This window comes from Trichechus manatus, unplaced genomic scaffold (genome assembly GCF_000243295.1).
Source record: "Trichechus manatus latirostris isolate Lorelei unplaced genomic scaffold, TriManLat1.0 scaffold00006, whole genome shotgun sequence".
In the NCBI taxonomy this organism is placed as follows: Eukaryota; Metazoa; Chordata; class Mammalia; order Sirenia; family Trichechidae; genus Trichechus; species Trichechus manatus.
The window spans coordinates 12,463,426-12,480,045 of record NW_004443942.1 but is presented as its reverse complement, the minus strand read 5'-3'; the positions used below and the strand labels follow the sequence as shown (position 1 = coordinate 12,480,045).

At 37.0% G+C, this 16,620-nt stretch overlaps 1 protein-coding gene across 1 annotated transcript in view; it reads right to left on the bottom strand.

Moving 5' to 3' along the window:
- The window catches only part of PRMT3 (protein arginine methyltransferase 3), a 117,614-nt gene that overhangs the window by 82,654 nt on the left and 18,340 nt on the right, over window positions 1-16,620 (bottom strand). The window contains exon 7 of the mRNA XM_023737001.1: window positions 15,614-15,790. Within this exon, the coding sequence (XP_023592769.1) occupies window positions 15,614-15,790 (177 nt within the window). The remainder of the gene's footprint in view (window positions 1-15,613; window positions 15,791-16,620) is intronic.

The following is a 16,620-nucleotide window of genomic DNA, read 5'->3' as shown; positions in this document are numbered from 1 at the left end:
AAAAAAACAAAAAAAACAAAAAAGTTGGGGTTTGAACCCACCGAGCAGCTCTGCAGGAGAAAGACCTAGCAATCTGCTCCCATCCAGATTATAGCCTAGAAAACCCTATGGGGCAGTTCTACTCCATCACATGGGGTCACTATGAGTTGAAATCAACTCAATGGCACCTAACAGCAACAACAAATTTGTATGACACTAATATAATACTTTTTTTTTTAAATAATTAAAAAACCCACTGCCGTCAAGTCAATTTTGACTCATAGCGACCCTATAGCATAGAGTGGAACTGCCCTACAGGGTTTCCAAGGCTGTAATCTTTATGCAAGCAGACTACCACATCATTCTCCGGTGGAGCGCCCGGTAGGCTCAAACTGCTAACTTTTTGATTAGCAGCTGAGATTACTGTACACCTTTTGCATTCTCTTCCTTTTATCCTTTGTTGTCGTCGTTGCTGTGTGCCGTCAAGTTGATTACAACCCATAGGGACGCTATGTGACAGAGTAAAACTGCTCCATAGGGGTTTCCGAGGCTGTAATCTTTACGGGAACAGATCGCCAGGTCTTTTCTCACATGGAGCGGCTGGTGAGTTCAAACTGCTGACCTTTTTGTTAGTAGCCAAGAGCTTCATCATTGCATCACTAGGGCTCCTTTTTAACCTTTAGTGTTTTCATATTTAAAAAGAATTTCTTTAAGACTACATATAGTTAAGTCTTACTTTTTAATCCAGTGTGGCAATCTCTGCCTTTGAACTGGGTGTTTAGACCAGGGGCTGGAGAACTATGGCCCAAAAAACTTTTTTTTTTCTGATGTGTATATTCATAATCATATCATTAGGGAATAAGAACAGTTTTATTTTTTCATTTCCAATTCTTATACTTTTCTTCTTATTGCCTTGCTGCTCTGGCTAGGACCTCCTTTATAGTGCTGAAGAAAAGAGGTGATAGCAAGCAGGTATCCCCATCCTGTTCCCTGAACTTAAAGGGAATGTTTTCAATGCTTCACCAAGATATTGGCTGTAGGTTTTGTTTTTGTATCTCTGTATCATGTTAGGAACATTCCTTTCTATATCTAGTTTGCTAAGAGTTTTAATACAGATATATTAAATGGATGTTTAATTTTAGCAAGTATTTTTTCTGCATCTATTGAGATGATCACAGATTTTCTGATTGATTTTCTCATATTTAATGAATCTTGCATTCCTGAGTTAAACCTTACCCTCCAATATATTACTCAATCAGTTTTCTAATATTTTGATTAGGATTTTGGTATATATGTTCATGAGTGAGTGGTCTGTAGTTTTCTGTCCTCCTACTGTCTTAGCGGGGTTTTGGTATAAAGGCTATACTGGCTTCATATATGGATACTTGATTCTTGACAAAGATGATACTGCAAAGTAGAGAGGGAAGAATGACCTCTGCAATAAGTGGGGCTAGACAAATAGCTCATCTAAATAGGAAAAAAGGCAGAAAAAACTAGACCACTACTTCATACCATATATAAAAATCAATGACTAGTGGATTACAGACCAAAATGAAAAAAGCACAACTATAAAGCATTTGAAAGAGAATACAGGAGAATACTTCTATAATCTCAGGGTAGGGAATGATTTCTTAATATAATGCCAATTATAAATAAGAATGTTGCTACATTAAAATCAAGAATTTCAGTTCATCAAAAGACACGATGACGAGAGTGAAGAGGCAAGCAAGAATGAGAGAAGAATCTTCCATTACATAAAACTCATAAGGAGATCAAATCCAGAATTTATAAAGATTGCCTACAAATAAATAAGAAAATGGCATAACTCAAAAGAAACCTCAGCAAAAGACTTGAAGAGAAGAGATATTTTATAGAAAAGAAAATTCAAATGACTAAAAATCATATGAAAGCATGCTCAACCTCATTAGCAATTACAACAGTGCCAATTAAAATTGCAATCAGATACTGCTACACAACCAACTGGGGAAAAAAATTTTTTTACGGTGCACAGTGTCAACTAGAACTATCATACACTACTGGTGGAAGTATAAATTGGTACAAGCATGTTAAAAAATAGTCTGCCACTATCTAGGAAATTTAAAGATATATATACCTCAAATCCTGTAATTCTACTTGTAAGTATACACCCTCTACATGTGTGCTCCAAGGCACATGTACAATATGTTCATAGCAGAACTGTTCATAATAGCCCCAACCTGGAAAACATGCAGATGTCCATCAAGAGCAGGGAGGATAAATTATGATATACTCATCAGTGGCATACTACATATTAATAAATACGAATGAACAACAGCTACACACATGAATGAATCTTAAAAATAATGTTGAGCCAAATAACCTAGACAAAAAGAATGTATAAGATACGATTCCGTGTATATAAAATCAAAATTAGGTAAACCAAACTATTTTAGTTAGGGATGTTCACTTAAGTGGTTAACCTATAAAGCAAAGCAAAGACCTCGTTACCATGAAAGTCAGGACAGTAGTTACCTCAATCAGGAAGGAAGGGCTGCCATTGAGAAAATAAAGTGGAGGTGGATGGGAGTCTGAAGTGCTGACAGTGTTCTGTTTCTTGCCCCATGTAATGGCTACATGGGTATTCAATTTAATTTATTTATGTATATTAAAGAAGGAGCTCTGGTGGCACAGTGGTTACGTGCTTGGCTGCTAACTGAATGGTTGGCAGTTTGAACCCACCAGCCGCTACGTGGGAGAAAGATGTAGCAGTCTGCTTCTGTAAAGATTACAGCCTTGGAAACCCCATGGGGCAGTTCTGCTCTGTCCTATAGGATCACTATGAGTCAGAATTGACTCAACAGTAACTTTTTTTAAAATGTATATTGAACATGGTTATTTATGTTTTATGCATTTTTATATGCATATTATGGAGGCCTGGTGGTACAGTGATTAAGACCTCAGCTGTTAACCAAGAAGCTGGCAATTCGAATCCACCAGCCACTCAAAAACTCTATGGGGCAGCTCTACTCTGTCCTATAGGGTTGCTATGAGTCAGAATCGACTTGACGGCAATGGATTTTGGTTCGGTTATTATGAGTATTATACCTCACACTAAAAATTTCAAAAGGATGCTTATACCATATTTGAGCTTTTTAAAAAAAGGGTACTTAATAAAATTCTTTTTGATGAAATTACTATTGTTACTTGCTATATATATGTATATATATAAAGGATTTACAATTACGAACACTTCAAAGAAAAAGCAAGCTTCTTTTAAAAGAGCAAAATGTTCCCACTGCCTAGAAATATCTTCAGAATGGTTATGCTGAAACAAGATCTGTGTTCTATAAGAGGCCATCTGCTCTGGCTGTTTATTGTCTGCTACAAGTCATAATCCTATTTGCATCAGTAATTACTTGTTGTTCAAATATGAATATAACATGAAAGATTATGATTTCAGGGAATATACAGAAAAAAAGACAAAGCACAACAATTCCCAGTAATTCTATATTAAAACAGCTCAACACGGATATCATTCACAAAATTAACCTGTTTCATGAGACTGTTAATCACTACCTGAGAATTCTCATTCATGAAAAAAGAAATTATAGATTTTACCAACTATTCTCATGTGGCTACTCGCGAAGCCTTACTTTAACATAAAAGCATTGCAAATCAAGTCTATCTCTGGAAATATCTGCTCAAAAACCACAGCATAGCTTTAATCTATAGAAATATAACACTGTAATACGGAGATTTTAAGTAATTCCCTAACTAATCCAATAAGCACTGAAACTATCAACTCTTCTGAGTGGCAACTGTGTTGGAACTCAAATACTTTTCTATCTTATTAAAATAGCAATTTAACTTTTATTTCATGATACAGGGACAACACTGATTAATTATCTTGCACTGGGCATACAGAGATAAAAGACATAGTCTATGAATTTAGGAAGAATGTAGTCTAAGGGAGACAGAACAGTAAACAGCATAGGGCACCAAGAGAGCTCATATCATAAACATCTAACCAAGGAAGTGACATCTGAGCTTAGCTCAAGAAGATATATATGGTATAGGAGCCCTGGTGGTGCAGTGGTTAAGAGCAACAGCTGCTAATGAAAAGGTCAGCAGTTTGAATCCACCGGCTGCTCCTTGGAAACCCTATTGGGGCAATTCTACTCTGTCCTATAGGGTTGCTATGAGTCAGAATTGAATCAGTGGCAACAGGTTTGTTAAGGGGGTGGGGAGGGTCATGTGTGTGCACAATTGTCCGTGGGGTATGACAAAGTTTGGAGGGAGCTAGAGGTGATGCTAAGGAGTCTAGCTTTTACTTAAAGACAATAAAGGGCCATTTTAGCATTTTTAGAATGGGAAACACAGGATTAAATTTGTAACCTAACGTAACCTGCTAGATATAATTTGGATAAAAGACATCGTCCATGTTCAAAAAAAAAAAAACCATGCCATGGTCTAGAAGGAAGACAGACAAGTAAACAGTATAAAGTACGAGGAGAGTTCATAAAATGAACACTAATCAAGTAAATGACAATTCTAAAGTTCACCCAGAAGAACACATGAGTTATAATAAATAGCCTTTTTAAAAAAGAATATTTGGTGGGTTGGGAGAGTGAATGACTTATAGATACAAAAATTCACAAAGTGTAATTATTATTTTCAAAGAAGAAACTGAAGTTGTCAAGGACTGCATTCTACTTGGATCAACAATCAATGTTCATGGAAGCAGTCAAGAACAAATGATGTACTGCACTGGGCAAATCTGCTTCAAAAGACTTCTTTAAAGTTTAAAAAGCAAAGATGTCACTTTGATAACCAAGGTGTGCCTGATCTAAGCCACGGTCTTTTCAATTGTCTCATACGCGTGCAAAAGCTGGACAATGAAAAAGGAAGACAGAAGAATGTGTGTATTCCAACCGTTGTGTTGGTGAAGAATACTAAATATACCATGGACTGCAAGAAAAGCAAACAAAGCAGTATTAGAAGAAATACAACCAGAACACTCATCAGAAATGAGGATGGTGAGATTTCAGCTTATTTACTTTGGACACATCAATAGGAAAGATCAATCACTAGGGGAAAAAAAAAAAAATCATGGTTGGTAAAGTCAGTGAAAATGAGGGAAACTCTCAATGAGATGGATGGACACGACACAACAGCTGAAACAATGGACTCAAATATACCAAGGATGACGAAGATGGCAAGGCGCAGGAACCAGGCAACATTTTGTGCTGTTATATATAAGGTCACTATGAGTCAGAGCCAACTCAACAGCAGCTAACAACAACATTAGTTTTCTTTCAGTTCAATACGGAACATCCAAGCACACTTGTTCATTTCTCTTCTGTTCCTCAAACCCAGTGAAATGGCAATAAAGTAATAGGAAACATACTAAATTAAAAAATTCACGGAGATTTGGGGAGAGAATATCAAAGAAGCAAAGATTTTGATAATTTAGGGGGAAAAAAGATGAATGAGATCGTCTTGGTAAACCTGTGAAGGACCCTGTGCTCAGTGCACACATCAGCGAAGACTGCAGTGGAGGTGGGAGCCATCCTTCACAATACAAACCTCTAGAGTTGGGAAGTATAAAAAGTGCAAGAGAGAAAGTGACTGAAAACTTCTGGCAGACGGATGCCCAGACCAGTTCTTCCTCCCCTCTCCTCCCCTCAGAGAAAAACCCACACCAGTTACCTAGTCCTCCATTCAGACATGTAAACAAAACAAACAACCAAACAAGAAACCTTAACCATTGGGAAGGGGGTGGGGTATACATTCCAAGGGAAATAAACCCTACCAGGCAGATGATTTCCAGTGCAGGGCCCAGTCTTGGAACCAGAACAAGGTCATTCCATGAGTCGCTTCTCTCTCAAATCTGTCATTTGTATTTATAGGTGTGTAGCTATAGAATTACTAACACTAAGGATATTTACTGTTTGAAATAAGCAATAACTCAGCTTCTAATACAGTGAAAAAATATGGTGAAAAGAATTATCTGATTCTAGCAGAGGCAATGGATTTTCAGACTTTGGTGCTGGTATCTTTGAACATTTTATATCCTAGATCTTGAAGATTCATTCATTAAGTATTTATGCTGAATGCCTACTATGTGCAGGTACCATTACAGGTGATTGATGCACATCAGTGAACAAAAAAGAGAAAAATTCCCCCCTAACCTTGGGGAGTTGATATTCTAGTAAAGCTTATATTCCTATTGGATTTCATATCCTTTGGTACCTCAAGCTTTTAAGACTGGCAAGAAATGTACCACAATGTTGATGCTGATCTCTGATTGTAGGATCACAGGTAATTTTTAGTTTCGTCTTTACCCTCTTATGTTTTCCCAACGTACATACAAGTAATTTATTTTCCTTTCCTCATTTTTTTCTTTAAAGGGGAGTAGAATTGGGTGGGGAAATCAATCTGGATACACTATGGAGAATGGATGGTAGGGAACAGTATTAAGGGCAAAGGCGAAGTACAAACAACAGGGCCAATTATGTACAGTTGCATTAATTCAGGTGAGAGATGTAAGAACATGGATTAAGGCACTGGTAGCAGAGGGACCGATGTGAGAAACATCAAGGATATTCAATTAACAGGACTCTGTCTCCAACAGGGTATGTTACGTAAAGGAGAGGCAGAGATCAAAGATGAATTCCTGGTTTCCAATTTGGACCTGAAAGGAAAGAGTTAGTGTAGCGGATCTGTTTTACTCATTTCTTGCTTATTTCTATAGCCTTGGCAATGATCCTTAAGAAAAATAAGGAGAACAAAACTCTCAGAATATTTACATAGTTACTGGGTAACGATGTTATTCTAACTCCAAAGGACTAGGTCAAGATAAACCAGGTTGACAGCATATTTAAAGTAAACATGAAGATTCATGTTGTGCAGCTGGTGCCTGGTTTGGGATCTGCGCCACGACCGGTCACACACCAGGTATGTGCCTATAGGACCAGCTCCATTTGAGCACTATGGAACTCTTAAGACAGGTGAACTTCTCCGTGTAGAGACGTCCTCACATGTGACTCTGAGGTTCACAGCTGGAGAAGAAAGTCCATCTGGTATGACTCTTGCAGAGTCAAACGAATCTTGTATGACTCTTGGAAGTCTGCACTTGACCTCTATAGCCTTGCCCTATGGATACCTTTTACCTGCTGTTCTGGCACTGTATCCTTTGCTGTAATAAATGTTAGTCGTGAATACAACTTTATGTCGTGTGAGTTCTCCCAGCAAATCACTGAACTAGTGAGTGGTCCTGGGACCCCCAAGATAGGATCACTGAGTGGACAGGAAATTAAGGAGTTTTAGGAGTAGAGTGAAGAAAAATGAATTTAGTTTGCTTGTAAGGTGCCTTGAACTCCTTCATTGCCTTCATCAGAGGCCTATGGCTTTTGAGCAGCAAAATATTTTTTCCCAATTCAGCCTCATTAGCAGTCCAAAATCTTCTTCAGCTTTAACTCACCTTTGACACTATTTCTACTAAATTCAGCAAAAAAATTTGAAGGAGCATATCCCTTATTTCAAGAATTTCTGCTGGTGTATTCTGTGATCTTACTTCAAATCTTATGTATATCATTAGTATCATTAAAATCATTATCTTAAGATACTTTAGTTCTGCTAAAAAATCTGTACTAAGCCTCTACCAGTATCAGACACTTTGCTAGGTGTTAGGGATAAAAGATGAAAATAAAGCTTCTGTCCTATAAAGACACTTAGATACATGACAACAGATCAAAATACTCCCTAGGCTTCTCTTAATGTTTCCTTTCTAACAGTATTCTAGATACAGGCAATATGAAAGATTACATCTTTAATGTCTTAATTGAGATTGAAAGTACTGCATTGTGGCTGTATGATCGATCAACCCTCTCATGAAACTCTTCCACAATAACATCCAAAAGTCTGAATAATGAGCTATTCCACGGCTGAGTAAATGAGAAACCAAAGGCAGCCAGGGTAATGGTAAAAATATCACCAGAAGCTACCTCTGCTTCCTGAGGGTTAACACAGTATACAATTGTCTGGCAACTGAATAGTTCTGATATCCTTTGCTAAGTTTATGTTTCTGAAATGATCATTCACTGCATGGTTCAAAGAATGATAGCAATAAGAAGAAGCAATTTCTCATTCCATATTTCACTTTGAGTTCTATTTGCCCCTGCTAATACAACATCTTTGAAAATCTATAGTCTACTTTACTCATGTCTGCAATCTCAGAGTAGCATGTCTGACCTTCTTCCTAAACCCTACTATATATATACATAACTATGTATGTACACACACTTGTCAGTTTAACAATCAAAACTTGACCATTCTAATATCATTTCTTTAGAAATGTTAGATGTCTTTTCTAAATAAAAGAGATGAAAAATTATTATATCATTAATTTGAATACAATTCAAAGATCGTAAGTTGAATATATTTAAAAGAATAATGGAACATGTATTTTAAATGTATCTATCTTTTAGAATTTAAAGTATCTTCTAAAGATGTAAGCTTGCGGAGTTTTACAGAAAAAATTTGACGTGTATAACGAACTTCTGACCAAGAAGCCTCAGAAGGGCTAAAGGTGCAGTCTGTGAAGTGAATTCACAGTCTGTTAATCAGAAGAGTTGTTGTCATTGACCGATGATAGTTATAAAGGCCCCAATATGCAACAGACAAGTATAGGAGAAGGTGAGATGGAGCTGAAGAGAGAAGAGTATGAGTCAAGTGTAAAACTGGCTAAAACTCGAAGCTTTATAGTGTGAGAGAATATAGGTTATGAAATGGAATGACTACAGAAAAGAGAGTCATCATATTTTGTTATTTGCAATGAATGATCATTTTAGAAACATAACCACCTAAATGCAAAGCATCATTTGAGACACTGATGGCAAGCTGAAAATGTTGTTAGTTGCCACTGAGTCTATTCTGACTCATGGCTACACTATGTGTGCAGAGTAGAACTGCTCCATAGGGTTGAGTTTTCAAGGCTGTGACCTTTCAGAAGCTGACTGCTAGGCCTGTCTTCTGAGATGCCTCTGGGGGGTTCAAACCTCTAACCTTTTGGCTAGTAGTTGAGCACTTAATCACTTGCACCACCCAGAGACTCCAAGCCAAAAATACTACCACTAATAATGATTACTATTATAATTATTGCTAACATTTATTAAAGTTATATACCAGTCACTCTGGCAATGCACTATGATTAAATTTAATACGTGTAACAACCTTATAAGGATTCCTGGTAGTGCAGTGATTAAGTGCTCAGCTTCTGACCGAAAGGTCGGTGATTTGAACCCACCAGCTGTTCCATGGGAGAAGATTGTGGCAGTCTGCTTCCATAAAGACTACAGTCTTGGAAACCCTTTGGGGAAGTTCTATTCTGTCCTATAGGGTTGCTATGAGTCAGAATTGACTTCACAGCAATGGGTTTTTTAACAACCTGATGAGGTGTACTATCATCTACCTCATTTTATAAATGAAGAAACCAGGGTTTAAAGAAGTTAAGTAATTTGTCCATGATTATAAAGTCAAGATTAAACCCAAAACCAAACCCACTGCCCTTCAGTCGATTCCAACTCATAGCAACCCTACAGAACACAGTAGAACTACCCCGCAGGGTTTCCAAGGAGCACCTGGTGGATTCAAACTGCCGACCTTTTAGTTAGTAGCCATAGCTCTTAACCAGTGTGCCAGCAGGGCTTCATTTCAGATGCTGAGACAAGTATGTTATACTGCCTCCTCCACAGGTAGAATGAGTCAGTAAATTGTGGGGATATTAATGATAAACTATCTCCTGCCTATTCTTTTAGAAGTACATTCATAAACAAAAGAACAGAAGTTATTTCACTCCACAATATGAATTTCAAAATCTCCAATGGAAGAACAACGTCACGAGTTTCTTGGCATATACTCTTGTGTGATATTTAAAAATTATAGAAATATGCTATGGTCTTTTATAAAAATTTATTTTTAAAAAAGATATGCTGTATACAGTGTTTTGTTCTGCTGTACAAAGGGTCGCTATGAGTTGGAACCGACTTGACGGCACCTAACGACAACTATACAATATGTTTAGTTAGTTAAATTGGATTTTTTTCCAAACATAAACTTAAGTTTTAGTCATTTTGTTACACTCCCCGTGTAGTAATCTTTGTTACAACTGCAATTTCTCTGACCGCTAATGTTAGAAAAAACAAAATAATTATTTTCAGTAATGAAATTGATTTTGATTTCTTTACTTCTTATCTATGCTTCTTCTCTACAACTGTATCCAATACACCAGCAAAGATTCTGGGTATACTTTGTAGACACTGGGAAATCTCACTAAAACTACTCTTTACAAGACTGAGAGGACAAACACCGGTAAGTAAAGAATGATTTAAAATATTTCCTTCATTCTCCACCACCACATTATAGAATTCCAAAGTCAAAATTCTGAGTGGCAAAATGATCAAATTGCTTTAACAAATATGCATAGAAAACTCTGAAGACAATTGGTTTGGCTCAGCAGTGACTAGAGGCAAGGAATTCTTGTCCAAACAAGCCAGGTGTCTCTTACTATGCATTCTATCCTAAAAGTTTGTCAGAAAAGCTTGCCTATCCTAAAAGTTTGTCAGAAAAGTTTGCAAGCGGCCATCTAAAATACAAATACTGTTGCATCTTAGTCTGGAGCAAAAGACAAAGAAGGAAACCTAAGACTCAAAGAAGAAACTTCATGGCCTCATCTACCCTGAGACCAGAAAAACTAGATGGTGCCCTGCTACCACTACCAACCATTCTGATAAGGAATACAATAGATGGACCTTGAAAGAATGGGGAAGAAATACATAGAGAGAGAACAGAACTCAAATTCTTAAAAAATCCAGACTTACTGGACTGGTTGAGACTAAAGGACTTCCCAAGACTACTGACCTGAGATACTCTTTAAACCTTGAAACAAAACTATCCCCTGAGGTTACCTTTAGGCGTAATAATAGATTAGCTCACAAAATAAAAAATATCACCAATGAGTACTGCGCTCCTTTAAAAAAACCACCTATATGAGGACCAAATGTTCAACAATTACTTCAAAGCAAAGATGAGACAGCAAGGGGACAAGGAAACTAGAATACTGGAAACAGAAAAACCAGAAAGGAAACAATGGAAGTATCGACACATTGTGGAGAATGTAATCAATGTCACTGAACAATTTGTTTTGAAATTATTGAATGGGAACCTAATATGCTGTGTAAACTTTTGCTGAAAACACAATATTAAAAAAAAAAAAAGTTGGTCAGAACTCAAGTTTTAGGTCCTAGGTCTATCTTTTATCCTAATAATTTTAATGAAAAACCATGATGCTAATTACCAGATGAAAAACTCATCATCACTGTGTAAAAATCTTAGTTAAAATTCTTTTTTTAAAAAGTCAAAAAAAGTTATGTGCTTACATAGCTAAGATAACTTTAACTTACATCAGAAACAAGTTTGCATGGAATTCTGTGACTATTGCTAAAGACTCATTCTCATAGCTCTGGCTTTTAAATGTAGAAGAGTTAAAGATGAGAAGGAAGGAGCAATTTACTATCTTCGGGTAGATGGAAAAGCATTCCCTTATGACCTAATTCTCATTTGCTGAAGGTCCACACATTTCTACTTCTGTCCAGTGATACAGCAGCAAGTTGCTATTTTAACAGAAAGAATACTAACAAACACAAATTGACACCCATCCTTTGATTAAAAGTATGTACGCAGATGTCCTGGAGAATTGAAAAACACAAGAAATTAATTCCAAGCTATTCTGGGCTCTAGACCAGTCATGAATATACCGTGGAAAGTCTTCTGACTCTAATAAAAATATTTAGAGTAATGTAGGCAGAAAAAAAAATTATTCTTAAATCGGGATAGAACTACTGTGAATATCTTTAAATGGTATTTTAAAATATTTTCAAAGTTTTTAATGAAGGTATTAAGTTACAATGTATTAAATTACGTTAAATTATATTTGCACATACAGGTTGGACCAATTAATTTGAAAAAAAAAAGAAAAAACATAACATTTTTTAAGAATTTATTTCTTTTTTGCTGGGAGTCCATTTACATACCACAAGTATGCTTAATTCCGCTATCTTATTCCTTCAGAACTGTAAATCTAGACTAAAGTAAACATAGTGATAAAGTGCTTAGATGACCACAAAAAAGGGTACTGGGAAATAATTTCCCTCTATCAGTAATTTCTATCACAAACATTTCCCTATTTTAAATAACTGAAAATTAGATACATACATCAGAAATATTTTACATATTTTTTTCTCAGAGGCTTGGACATCATACACTCCAGCACTATATATACATACATTTTTCCTATCTAATTTTTCTTTTTTTTTACTGTTGTGCTTTAGATGAAAGTTTACAATTCAAGTTAGTCTCTCATACAAAAATGTATACATACATTGTTATGTGACCCTAGTTGCTCTCCCTATACTGTGACAGCACACTCCTCCTTCCACCCCATATTTCCTGTGTCCATTCAACCAGCTCCTGACCCTCTCTGCCTTCTCATCTCACCTCTGGACAGGAGCTACCCATTTAGTCTCATGTATCTACTTGAGCTAAGAAGCACACTCTTCATGAGTATCATTTTATGTCCCATAGTCCAGTCTAATCTTTGTCTGAAGAGTTGGACTCGGAAATGGTTTCAGTTTTAGGCTAACAGAGAGTCGGGGGGCCATGTCTTCCAGGGTCCCTCCAATCTCAATCAAACCATTAAGTCTGGTCTTTTTACCAGAATTTGAGTTCTGCACCCCACTTTTCTCCTGCTCTGTCAGGGACTCTCTGTTGTGTTCCCTGTCATGGTGGTCACTGGTGGTAGCCAGGCACCATCTAGTTGTTCTGGTCTCAGGCTCATGAAGTCTCTGGTTTATGTGGCCCTTTCTGTCTCTTGCGCTAATACTTTCCTTGTGTCTTTGGTGTTCTTCATTCTCCTTTGCTCCAGGTAGGCTGGGACAAATTGATGTATCTTAGATGGCTGCTCACTAGCATTTAAGACCCCAGACGCCACTCATCAAAACGGGATGCAGAACATTTTCTTAATAAACTTTGTTATACCAACTGACCTAGATGTCCCCTGAAATCATGGTCCCCAGACCCCTGCCCCTGCTACTCTGTCCCTCGAAGTGTTTGGTTGTATTCAGGAACTTCTTAGCTTTGGTTTAGTCCAGTTGTGTTGACTTCCCCTGCAGAGTGTGTCATCCTTCCCTTCACCTAAGATGATTCTTGTCTACTATCTAGTTAGTGAATAACCCTCTCCTTCCCTGTCCACCCTCGTAACCATCGAAGAATGTTTTTTTCTATGTTTAAACCTTCTTTTGGTTCTTATAATGATGGTCTTATACAATATTTGTCCTTTTGCAACTGACTTAATTCACTCAGCATAATGCCTTCCAGATTCCTCTGTTATAAGATGTTTCACGGATTCACTGTTGTTCTTTATTGCTGCATAGTATTCCAGTGTGCCAGTACTATATTTTATATACAATTGATTTGAATGTAATCATTTGTATAAACATGTTTTTATAACGTCACTGGAGATCAGGGTTTCAGTGAAATAAAACGTAACAAATTGAAATGAAACAAAAGAGAGTAAAATAAAATAAGTGTTCTCAGAATCCTCTTCCTTTTCTTGCATAAACTAAGAAATTAAGAGCACATGAAGTCTCACTGCATAGAACTCGAAAATGACAAATTAATGCATGAAGGGACATGGTCTTTCATAAGATTAGAATGTATAATAGAAGTATTTTACCACAATCTTACCATCAGCAATAAAAATTTAGTAAGTCATTTCTTCTAAAACAATCTCCTCTTTAGGACAGTGGTTCTTACTTTGGTTGGACGACAATGCACAGACAAATCACGGTGCTTTTTATGGACCCCCAAAATGATGCTGTACTTAAACCCATTGCCATTGAGTAGATTCTGACTCATAGCAACCCTACAGGACAGAGTAGAACTGCCCGTTATGGTTTCTAAGGCTGTAATCTTTGCGGAAGCAGACTGCCACATCTTTTTGCTGCGGAGTGGCTGGTGGGTTCAAACCACCAACCTTTTGGTTAGCAGCTGAGCACTTACCCACTGAGCCACCAGGGTTCCTTAACAGTATCTTAAGAACTAGCAAGAAACTTTACTAGATTATAGAATTGCATACACACGCACGCACATATATACACAAACACACATAAAAATAACCACCACAAATATATGAAAAATCTAATTTTTCCATTAACATTAATTTGGCACTTTTTAATAACAATAGTAGCTGACATTTGAATACTTACTATGTGCCAGGAAATATGCCCAAGTGATTTTGATGTGTATCTTACTTGGAACTTATTTACCTTCCTCATATGGAAACCAAACCAAACCTGCTGCAGTTGAGTCGATGCCAACTCACAGGGACCCTCAGGACAGAGAACTGCCTCACAGGGTTTCCAAGGAGCAGCTGGTGGATTCGAACTGCCGACCTTTTGGTTAGTAGCCGAGCTCTTAACCACTGCTCCACCAAGGCTCCTTCCTCCTATGAGGTAGTTATTATCATTTCCATTTTTGACAGTGAAACAACAAAGACTTCAAAGAGATTAGATATAATTTAACCCAAGTTACAAGAATTGGTATGTGGTAGAGTGAGTACTCAAACCCAAGCCTGACTCCAAACCTTGTGCTTTTAACTACAATACTATGCTTCTTTATTATAGTTTAAATGTCATCAAAAAAGATCAACATAAATCCATTTTAAACGTAGAGCACAAGTATTAAGTGGAGGACTATAGATTGACCCAGTGGCTGCAACAATGGGCTAAAGCATAACAACGATGGCACAGGACCTAGCAGTGTTTCGTTCCGTTGTACACAAGATTGCTATGAGCTGGAACCGACTCTACGGCACCTAACAACAAACTGAGAAGCCTCCTACTAATTATTTATTCTAGAAATTACTTCTAGGTTCCTAATGTAAGGGCTTTTGTTAGCTAAAGAAGACTAGCTCTATAAACTGCACTTGAAATAAAGGCCTTCTTATTAGGACATAAGTCAATCTCAAAATCAATCATTGATAGATTAACTAACTAACTACTCAAAGAGAAGAGATGTTTTTAGAGACTAAAATTAAGTTTTAAGGGACATACTAAACACCCTCTGCCTTGTTTTTAGCCATTGTGGAATTTATTTACTGTAATTTGGTGGAGGCACAAGAGCTAGAATCATTACAAAAGAAAAAGATAGACAACCCTTTAATCTTTAGTCTAACTGCCATTTGTTAAAGGAAATATTACTGATACAAATATTCAGTTCTTTAAAGAGTCCTCTGTCAACAGTACCCTGTGTATAACAATGATTTCTATTATTTAGAATCAGCATATTTACACTCTTAATTGGTAAGCCAGAAAAATAATTCTCATCAATGACTACCATGAAGATTACTGAGCACCATTCATAGTCCAAACATGTCTATCTCAATCCAACTTAAAATCTTGTTATTCTGGAATGAATTTTTACTAAAAGACAATGTCTTGATTCTGCATTAAATAGCTAATAAAGACAAGAAAACCTGTTAAATAAACAACTGTCATCTTTAAAAAGAATCTTAAATCAAGCCTTAAAATGCATCTACCTTATGATATCCATTGCCTGGTAAAGTATTTCAGATTGATCAACTCCAAGAACCTTCTTTGCACCGGATTTAGCAGCAAACATAGAGAGAATTCCAGTTCCACAACCAACATCCAAAACAACCTGTTGTAATAAAGAAAAAAAAAAAAAAATGCTGTTACCTAAAGGTCTTCCATTTTAAATTCTGTTAATATATTATAGTGGGTCTGGCTCAGTTCACAGTAAAAACAGAAACAAATAACCAAGAAAATACATTAAGCAAAATACTTGGAGGTACACTACCCTACGAAATTACTGAAAACTATAGCTGTTTAAAGGCTTTCACAATCAAGGGCCTAACATCCTATATATTTGTCCCAAATTAAAGAATTACTTCAGTACCCTCCTACTGTAAGTCTTCATTGAGCACTACTAAGTACCAGTCATTGACCTAGATGTGGGGTACAGCAACAAATGAGACCAGGTCCCTGTCCTGATGAAGCCTACAATCTTGTTAGGGAGACACTGAATAAACAAAAATAATGTCATAATGCCAGGTAGTGGTAAGTGTTACAAAGAAAAATAGAGGAGAGATTAGAGTAAGGAAGAGGGGATATGATATACCCTTTCAGAATCTTAGATAGGTGTGAGAAAAAATATTAACAAAACCAAATAAAATGCTGTTGTTCTTCCACAACAGCAAGAAAATATTAAAATATGAATACATATGTGCATAGTATGGTTGGAGCCCTTGAGGCGCAGTGGTTAGAGCTATGGTTGCTAACCAAAAGGTCAGCAGTCTGTATCCACCAGCCACTCCTTGGAAACTCTACGGGGCTATTCTACTCTGTCCAATAGAGTCACTATGAGTCGGAATCGACTCGATGGCCTTGGGTTTGGTTTTGGTTTGGTTATAGTTATGGAGCCCTGGTGGCGCAATGGTTAAGAGCTTGGCTGCTAACCAAAAGGCTGGCAGTTCGAATCCACCAGCCACTCCTTGGAAACCCTATGGGGCAGTTCTACTCTGTC